This window comes from Centruroides sculpturatus, unplaced genomic scaffold (genome assembly GCF_000671375.1).
Source record: "Centruroides sculpturatus isolate CEXI.00-Female unplaced genomic scaffold, Cexi_2.0 scaffold73, whole genome shotgun sequence".
Classification (NCBI taxonomy): domain Eukaryota; kingdom Metazoa; phylum Arthropoda; class Arachnida; order Scorpiones; family Buthidae; genus Centruroides; species Centruroides sculpturatus.
The window spans coordinates 874982-885470 of record NW_019384330.1 but is presented as its reverse complement, the minus strand read 5'-3'; the positions used below and the strand labels follow the sequence as shown (position 1 = coordinate 885470).

Genomic DNA, 10489 nt, shown 5'->3' with positions numbered 1-10489 from the left:
CTTGAGCGACTCCAAATGAAAACAAGAACAACACTTACTAAGCATAAACAACATCATCCTAAATCCGCTACAGAAAGATTAACCCTTCCACGTATAGATGGCGGACGTGGCCTGATCGACATAGTTAACCTTCACTACAAACAAATACAGTCACTGCGAGAGTTTTTCTACAGGAAACAAGAAACATCACAATTACATAAAGCAGTAACTCTAGCAGACTCAAAAAACACACCATTAAACTTACACTCACATCATACAGACGTGACACAATATATAAAAAGCATAGACACCATTAAGCAATTGTGGGTGATCGAAAGGCACTCTATGGCACTCCATGGCAGACATCCTTATGACCTGGCCCAGGATTTTGTTGACAAAACTGCGTCAAACAGCTGGTTAGATCAGAGATGCCTCTTTGGGGAGACGGAAGGATTCATAATTGCCATACAGGATCAGGTCATAAATACTAAAAACTACAGAAAACACATACTCAAAAATACAACACTCACAAATGACACATGCAGAAAATGTCACATCATGCCAGAAACTATACAACACATTACATCTGGGTGCAAGCTTTTGGCACAGACAGCTTATTTACACAGACATAATCAAGTAGCAAATATAATACACCAAGAGCTTGCAAAGAAACACAAATTATTAGACATCCACGAACCATACTACAGATACATTCCACAGACGGTATTGGAAAACAACATGCACAAAATGTACTACGACAGAACCATAATCACAGATAAAACAATTTACCACAACAGACCAGACATCAGACTCATTGTCAAAAACAATAAAATCACATACATTATAGACATATCCATTCCAAACACTTAACGAACAAAGCATATGCATTGAAAAAATCAGCAAGTACACAGAACTCGCCCAGAAAGTAAGGCATCTGTGGAGGATGGATAGGGTGCTTATTGTATCCGTCGTTCTCTCCTGTACATGTGTCATACCACACGCTACACAAAAGCCTGGGAACATCAAAATTGAATAGAAACACATACATCACACTACAGAAGGCCACTACCGGTATATTGAATACATGTTATACTGTTAGGAAATTCCTGAATACAGACACACACTGACACACTTATTTAATTTTTGTCTTGATTTGAAGTTACTATGCCTTGACTCTGGTCCGGTATGTGAGTTACACTCAGTTGACACAGCCATCGGTGTCAACTGAGTGTAACTCACAAAACTCAACATAATAATAATAATAGGTTTATGGCATTAATTAAGACATTCTATTAATTAATAGTATCATATCATATACGATTTTGAGGGAAATAACATTTTTGCTGTGCCATGTTGAGTCATGTCGAATCATAGGTGTGCCACGAGTAGAAAAAGATTGCAGAACACTGGCCTAGAGGGCAATAAACTCAGCGGGAGTGGAGGGAAAAGTGTTGTTTTAAGTTATGCCAACGCAACACTTGGGCAAACTGCTTAAGGGGAATGCCTTCCATGAAGTCTTTTTAAGGGTAACTGGCCTCTATTTAGGCGTTACAAGGGTGGAGAAACTCGGAAAACTCCACGTGGCCAGCCCGTCCTGGTGAGGCGCGAATCCACGACCGAACTCCTAGTGTTCAGGGAACGAAACATCTTTGGCACTGGTGGGTCAAGGTGGAAGTGTTTATAACTGGTAGACGGAAGTTGCGTGCGTAGAAGGACGATCAAGGAGCGAAAAGAATAAGAAAATCGCCAGGTCCACAACTAACTAAATATCGACCTGGAAGATCAGGCGACGCTTCGCCGACATCGTATCATTCTTGTTTTACATATACCAAATGAGCACAACATTATCACAATCCACAACTTTGGACTTTGATATAGGCCTATCTCTCACATAATCATTATTATTTAACCTCCCTTTCTCTTATTCCAGTCTTCTGTAGTTTTAATATAGGTTAAGGAATAGCGAATTAAACTTTTGTTTTTACATGGTAACCTTGACTGGATTTCTTTGTCAATCCTAACAATATATCTTACAATGTACTGTACGTTATACAAGTAATTAATAAAATAATATAACCGTTCAATACCCGTTTTTTATTTTTTTATGCAACATGAAAAAATAAGAAACAAACTAAAATTAGTTTGTAATAAAGAAGGTTACAATTAGCCTATTAGGAAAAGTAGCCTTATAAATAATGTTAACATATATTATTATTTCAATGAATTTATAAAAACTTGTTATAAAAACAGAATATAAAAATTTCTCTCATAGATCATTGTCAAACTAATGATACCAAATACTTTACTCAACAAAACAATATAATTAATGTAAATAAAAATAGAATTGTCGGGTATTAATGTATTGCGGATACGACCGCGACTATGTAATCGTAACTACCTGCAAACCATATGCGAAGCAAGGTTAATTAAAAGAGCCAGTAGCATTTAATTAATGCTATAGGTCAGAGGGAGTGCTTCACTAAATGTAAAGATGTAAAAACCTTTTGCTGTGTTTTATTCCTTAGAACAATTACCTTATTTGGAGATATGTTATCAAATTTTGAGTTTTTTGTGGGTTTTTTTAATTGACGTATGCATCATTTTAATTTCGTACATAATTATTTTGTTGGGAATTTTTTTACTTTCTTATTGAGTTCAATACTTCTATTGCTAAATTAAATTAGGAAACACTGGTGTAAGCAAAGTCGCGTGTTGTCAGTCGACTCTCAAAAGTTATTTCATGCAACAATAAAATTGCATGAAATGGTTGACTCATTTCACGTAACAATCAGTTGACTGCCAGCGACATCTAGTGTGCTTCTATGTGTTTACTCGTTACAATCAATTACACCGGCATGGTTTCTCCCAAACAAATTACGAACCAATCAAATCGTGACTATAGTCGCCATTCTCCGGATGTAAACAGAAGTGTATTGTATGGATTTTAAACAAAACTCGAGTGAAAATGTCTTTACTAAAGCGCAAATTAAGAGTTTTGCCGAAAGCAAAGCGGGCTTTGATACTCTTAGCCTTAACAGAAACGCTGGAAACGATTGAAATTAGGAGAAAACGTTCGTGTTGGGTTAAATCTTGGTGTAACGAAAAACGGCGTGAAAATCAAAGTTGTTATATTCAATTAATGAACGAATTAAGATTATCCAATGCAGAAAGTTATAGAGGTGATGTACGAATGGATATAGATACTTTCCATAGTATTTTAAGCAAAATAGAACCTGATATAATGAAACAATATACGAATATGCGTAGCCCCATTTCTGCTGGTGAACGACTTTCCTTGACACTCCATTACCTTGCAACAGGTGAGATTAGATTTTTGCATTTATATAATTATATAAAATGTCATTTTATGCTTAATGTATTAATCATTAATATTTTAAAATAGGTGAAAAATATCAAGGTTTAAAGGCCCAATTTGGAATAGCAGTCAGCACGCTTTCGGGTATAGTGAGAGAGGTTATGGATGCTATTTATAATGCCTATCATAGTGAATATATGAAGGTTTGCCAATTGTCTGTTTTATTATAATTATTAAATGATTTAAATTTCTGAAGAAGTCCTTGTGTAAATGACAGATTCCAACAACTGAAAATGAATGGATTCAAATAGCTTCGGAATTTGAAGACGCTTGGCAATTTCCGCACTGTGTAGGTGCCATTGGAGGAAGACACGTGCGAGTGAAGCATCCGGAAGAGGCTGCCTCGGCTCTTCCTGATTACAAAGGTTTTTATTTACTGTTTGAATAGTCTGTAAAATTATTTTTGTGATGCCTTCTTTTCCTAAATAGGTTTCTATGGTATTGTAACTATGGTTATTGTAAGAGCAGACCTTTCTTTTGTTTTTGTTGATGTTGGTACTTATGCCAGACAGAGAGATTCTATGGTTTGGGGTGCAACTACATTGAAGACTTTAATTGAAAGTGGAGAGTTAAATATTCCTCCTGAGGCATCACTAGAAAGTGGAGAATGTTCTTTGCCATATGTGTTTATTGCAGATGAAGAAATAGAAATGACTTCATGCATACTCCAGCCATACTCATATAGACAAGTGACAGCTCAGAAACAGTTATTTAACTTCAGGTAATAATACAAATACATTTATATTCTATACATTACTTCCAATATAAAATACCAGTGAATTACTTCATTCAGATTTATTTTCTCTTAATATTTAAAAATTACTGATATTTATAAAATATAAATAACACTAACACCAAATACTGTTACAAGAAATTAGCCACACAACCATCTATTGGCATTAGGGAAATGGCTTATTTGCAAGTACTTTTGACAGTATATTATTGTCCTCTTCAGGCAATATCATAGAGATTCTTTATTCTCTAGGAATGATATTGCCTGAAGAGGAAAAGTAATGCCAATAGAAGTTATGTGGCTAAATTTTTGTAATTACTGATATTCTTATATAATATGTAAGTTTATTGCATTAATGTGTATGTGTAGTCTAAAATGCAAAATAAATGGTGATTCCTCTTGGACAGACTTGTCTTTGATTTATTTTATTGTATTAATTAATTTAATTATACAGGATAAGTACAAGCAAGATTTTATCTTTGATGTCACTACCATCAGTGCCTGCTAAGATTGTAAGACATTGCTATATCAGCAAAAAAAAATTTAAATACAGATCTAGGAGTGATGTTTTATAATGTATTCTGCTTCAAAGGTTTCATTATATTTCCATATTTTATATATTAGTTTAGTTTTGTTAGTTTTTTTATGAGATACCTGTTATGAGTCTGAAATCTATGCCATATAAGCTCATTTTCATTTTTTTTTTTCTTTTTGTAAAGAAAGAAAACACAATTTCAAATATTGTTTTATTATTCTAAATTTTTTATTGTTTTTCTTTAGTCATTCATACTACAGGAGATAAGTTTTAAAAAGGATATATGGAGGATTAGTCTACCTCATATTTTTTTACTTGTATAAAGATGACTTACATATTGATGACTCACAACCTACTGATAATATAGCATAGATAAATTCTTGCCAAATAAGATGTATAATAAAAGTTCTTCTGATATCAAGAACTGAGATATAAAGCTTTAACTTTGATATATTTTATTATTTTATTATCATCTTTATTTATCCAGCTTGTTGTTATTTATTCCCATCCTGTCTAAGAATTTCATTTGCAATATTTTTTATTCTGTTCTGTATGTATATATATATATAAAATATTTAAATTAAAAAATAGTAAAATACATATTTTATTATCTTACATAATTGTTCATAATCTAAGTTTGATTTAAAATATTTCTTACAATTACTGTCTTGAATTTAGTTTATCATTAAAGAATTAAAGGATCCCAATGTTCATTAATATTATTGTATTTATTTGTATATTTCATATTTGTCTTAAATGTTATCTTTTAGTTCTCTAAATTGTCTGTATTAATTTAGAAATATTCCCATTATATGACTTCAAACTATAAAAATGATTTTTAAGTATTTGCTTACTTTTCTATATAATATGAATTTTTATATAAATCCATGGCTGTAATATTTTTGTTTATAGACTAACAGAGATCAGTTTACACAAAATAATGCAAACTGCATTCTACTCTGCTTTCATCTCTTCACATACAACCTTATTCTGTAAATGTTCTAATTTGTGATTGATAATTTTTTCTCTATAACACCTCTCTTCAGTTTTATGATTATTATTTCTATGATTTTAGAGTTACTTTCTTGCATATTTTCATTTCTACTGATATTCTCTTAGTAAAGAAATGTATTTCTAACAAATCTTTTAAATGTTAACTCTAACATTATTGAGTTAGGATCATATACTAAAATGAAAAGTGAGACTGTGGATCATGTAAAGTGGTGTTCAATAATAGGAACTGAGAGACGAGAGAACTCTAACCAATGAGCAAGAAATCTGTCATATTTACTTCTCCATTTCTTCTTTTATCTATCAGATTTTGAAATTTGTTATTTTTTAAAGCAAATAATTTATGCTAATTTTATTTTATAGAATTATAATAATTATATTTCTTTCATTTTTCTATAAATCTCACTCTATATCTGCTTACTTTAAAATTTGCTGTTTTTATGAATGATGTAATTTCTCTATTTTTATTGTATCAAATATTGTGTTTAAGTGCCATATTTTTTGTTAGCTATATCTATTCAATTTTATATACTTAAAATTGCATTTCCAAGAATTTCAGTTTATGACACTGAACTTATGGGAAATGAGACAGCTCATTTAACGAGTTTTCTTGGAATCAGTTAGGTTGTAAAAGCAAGAGATCAAGTAAACTTTGCACACTAACAGAGTGACCATAGAGTTTTTGTGATGCTAGTTCTAAGTTACTTTACAGTCCCTACAATATCTCTTTGCAAAAATGGGAAAGATTAAATTTTTCCCATGTTTTTCTGGACAGTCTTTCATGCTGATGGTTGGATTAAAGCATATGTTTAGATTTCAATATTATAAGGCACGTAAGAATTTTTCTCTTTCACAATGTTCCAAAAGACAAATTGTCATGTCAAGTCTGAACTTCAAGGTAAGTCATGCCATATCAGATCCAGCTGGTTAATCAATCATCCACTGAACTTGTCATTGAGATATTTCCTAATAGGGGGACATAAGATTCAATCTTTTGCATAGAGATTTTATAGCCACTCTGAATATGGATTTTGAGTCTATAATATTAAATGTAATAACATAAAACATTTAAAAAAAATATAATATAGAATAGTTTTAAAATGTTGACTAGCATTAACTATAATTGATAGATTAAAGAGATGAGAAGTATTACACATGTACTGTACTTTTAATATTTCTGTTAACAGTTTTTCTTGTATCTTATTAGAAAATAATTTTTTATAAAAGTATTTGTTTATAACAATTATAAAAATTGATTATTAGTATTGTAAAAAAGTATTGTGTATTGAAAATTAGTATTGTATTGTAAACTTTCATTTAAATATTACATAACCATATACATAACATGGTCAGTTAATCACTAACAATACTTTTACAATAATATGCAGTAAAAAAAGTATTAAAAATTTATCAATAAAATTTGTGAAATGTCAATATTCTGTTATTTAGTCAGCAAATAAAATTATATATGACATTCTGAATTATTTATCATTTTGTTTTTATATCTTTACAGACTCTTAAGAGCAAGAAATGTGGTGGAAAATGCATTTGGCTTGCTTGCCAATGCTTGGAGAATTCTAAACAATACAATTTTGTTTCCTCCGGATAAGGTCAAAAAAATAATTTTGACTTGTTGTATTTTGCATAATATCCTCATCAGAAGAAAAGTTGCATGTTATTTAAAATGTATAAAGTTTAACAGAAATACAGAAACACAGCCTTTTCTATATTATAAAAGGGATCAAAATGCAAAGATACCTACTCAGGATACAGAATTGATAAGAGACAAATTTACCAAATATTTTAATAGGACAAAGTGAATGATTTGATGAATAATTTGTGAAATGTGAAACAGCTAATGTATTTATTAAAAAATATATATATATATATATAATTTAAAATATATTCTTTTATTATACAAAATAAATAATTATTTTATATAAAAATAATGTTATGCAGATGAAGCATCATTTAAGATTCTCATTATCTCTTCATGGACTATCATTTTTCTGTTTTCAGGAATCTTTTTCAGTCTGGCAGCTATGTAACTAGCAAATAAATCATCCTCATCAGGAACATCCACTAGGGCCTGTTTTAGAGGTACCAAAATAATGTTTATAATAGTGGGAATCAGAACAAAATTTTATAAATTATAAAAAATAAATTACTGATGTGGCAGCTTTGTAAAATTTTTCACGCTCCTTCTCTGCATGATCTCTTGGACGTTTTCGTCGTCGATCTGTAGATTCTGCTGTTATAGACGTTGTATCTATTGCCGAACAGCTTTGTACTTCTGGCTCTTCCGTTTTAACTATTGTTAGTAAGTCTGTGTAATCCGTCTGTGTATCGGGTGCGGAGTCCTTTTAAAAACCAATATATCAATTTAAAATAAGCATAAATATGTAATTTAGACAGATACGAAACGTGTTTACCTGGAAACTAGATTCGGATGAACTGACATTATCCGAAACTAGTAGAAACGATAGTTGATTCCAGTGTTCCCATTTAGGTTTGTATACCTCCTGTATAGCTTGATTGCTTAATTGTGACTGTTCGACTCGTTTCTTTATTCGCAGAAACGTGGTTTTGATATTGTGGAATTTTTTCGACGCTTCAGTTCCTATTAATGTAAACCTAAAAAGTTACTTAACAGGATATTGCAATTGCGTACCAGATATGTCTAGTAAATTTACCGTCTATCCCTAATACTGCTCCAATTTCATTCCAGCACTTGCTTTTAATGTCTTTTCTCTTGTACGATTCTGTGTTAGAATTCCATATACATTCGTATTGTCGAATTAAATCTATCAAACGCGATTCTAAAGCCGCATCCCACCTTACCGCCATTTTCTTTATTCGTCCTTCGCGTGCTGTGACGTCACTCAAGGTTCATTCACACGAAGCGACTTGCAACTGCAATCGCATGTGCTGTTCCATCAATTTAGAAACTTCCCCGCAATTGATTATTTCTATCTGCAACCGTTTTGGTTCTCACTCTCAGTTCAAACTGCTCGTTCAACCTTGAAGATTGTTGCCGGCGCCGGAACTAGAAAGCAGTTTGTTTCCGGTCGCCGATATGTCCTCGCTGGTCTTGCCTTTTTAAAAAGTATTTCGCAGCTTAAGCCTTCTGTATTTAAGGTAGTAATATCGATAATTTAGTTCGATTTCGTCGCTAACATTTTCTGTGACGTATTGTTTTGGTGTTTACGATCGATGCGTAGCAACCATTGTTACCACGTGATTAGTTTATCTCATAAGGAGGTACTACAGGAAAGCGTCGACTGCGATTGAGTCAGGTTACAGTTGCATGCACTGATGAAACTAGTGTTACCCGAATATGACCTATTACTTAACACTATCAACTTCTAGGTAAACCAGATGTAAATAAAAATTATATTTTTATTGTTTAATACTCCATTTGAGCATAAATGAAATATATGTATATATTTACATATACACAGATATAAATATATTGTTTGAAAATTTTTTGGAAATTGAAAATATGATGATTAAAGCGTCGCGTACCGCACGCGTCAAACGCAAAACCGATAAACATGGCGGTTGGACTGGTACAATTAAATATTAACTTTTATAACTACTGTATTATAAAATTAACAATAAAAACTTTTAATCAGTATTCATAAATAAACATATAGCTATTTTGTAATTTATATCCAATAAACTAGTGTTTGTTTAATATTTTAATAAGTATTGAGATCTTTCTTAAATGCATTACTTGTGATATTAATCTACTTAATCGATTTGGCATATAACACTAAAACCGGAAACACTTATTTCTTCGAATTATAAATAAAAATCTGAGTCAAACAACCAGAGCATCCTGTAGTGCAATAAAGTTCACCTTCCATTATCTAGTGAACGCTTTACTATATGATTGGGCATTCTTGAATGGTAGAAGTTCGAATTACCTATATCTTCAGAGTTTTCATGAACAGTTGGATCAGGATATTATCCCTTATAGCCTGCGTGCGCTAGCAATTCAAGATAGTTTAATAATGGTAATGCAGGTTGTCTTAAGACTGACTAAAAAAAAAGGTGAAGAACTTGAGCTAGTTTAAAATGTTCCATCACAAGGCATTATTGTGACTGAAGTGCAAACCATCCAGTTAAGTATTCTGGGTTGGTCTAGCTGGATGGTTTCAGATAGCTTATTTTAAGCAACATTAGTGATACGATGTGTGGCTAGGCAGTGCCGGCCGGAGGCAAGTTTTAGGATGGAGCGAGATCCTATTATGGTGTCCCCGGAAAATATAGAAAAGTGAAAAAAAAATATTTTTTTCTTTAATTTTCTTTACCACTGAGGCATCCCCTAGGAGTTAGCGCCTGGAGCGGCTGCTCCATTCGCCCTGTGGTAGGGCCTGCTCTGTGACTAGGTTCCTAAAACATGCGATGCCGTAGTGTAGTCCTAAATTTTGAAGTAGGATTGGACATGGAAAAACTTTTTTAGTTTTTTACTCTTCCAATTCTTATTTACCACAATTTTAGAGGCTGTACGGTTTGAGGTGTGGGAGTAGCGAAAAATACCTATATCATTGTATACAATGGAGAGGGAGGAGATCTAGGCATTGTCTACGTAGAAATTGTTAACGGTATTTAGTGACATGAATTTGTTTTTATAAGCCTACTTGTTAGTCAGTCATATGCGAATAAATCCATGATAAGTAAGATTTAAAATACTCTTTTTGTGTCCGCAAACCGGAAGGAGCAAAGCAAATAAAAAAAATCAATGAATAATGGAAAATAATTCAATAATGAAAAAGAATCATGCCTAAAGAATCAAAAAAGAATCAAAAATATTATTCACTATGAGTCATGCCTGTGTGCTCTGTAGATT

The 10489-nt window shown here is 32.0% G+C and overlaps 2 protein-coding genes across 2 annotated transcripts; one reads left to right on the top strand and one right to left on the bottom strand.

Moving 5' to 3' along the window:
* Positions 1 to 2771: 2771 nt before the first annotated feature.
* On the top strand, positions 2772 to 7567 carry LOC111629684 (protein ALP1-like). The gene is made up of 5 exons (XM_023373575.1): positions 2772 to 3299; positions 3383 to 3498; positions 3573 to 3720; positions 3785 to 4076; positions 7148 to 7567. Exons 1-5 carry the CDS (start codon positions 2945 to 2947, stop codon positions 7452 to 7454), a joined length of 1218 nt encoding a protein of 405 aa, XP_023229343.1. The 5' UTR covers positions 2772 to 2944; the 3' UTR covers positions 7455 to 7567.
* LOC111629695 lies at positions 7568 to 8901 on the bottom strand. The gene is made up of 4 exons (XM_023373586.1): positions 8328 to 8901; positions 8067 to 8254; positions 7803 to 7994; positions 7568 to 7723 (listed from the first exon to the last, which is right to left on the bottom strand). The coding sequence occupies exons 1-4, from the start codon at positions 8479 to 8481 to the stop codon at positions 7586 to 7588; spliced, it is 672 nt and encodes a 223-aa protein (XP_023229354.1). The 5' UTR covers positions 8482 to 8901; the 3' UTR covers positions 7568 to 7585.
* Between the last annotated feature and the right edge of the window lie 1588 nt (positions 8902 to 10489).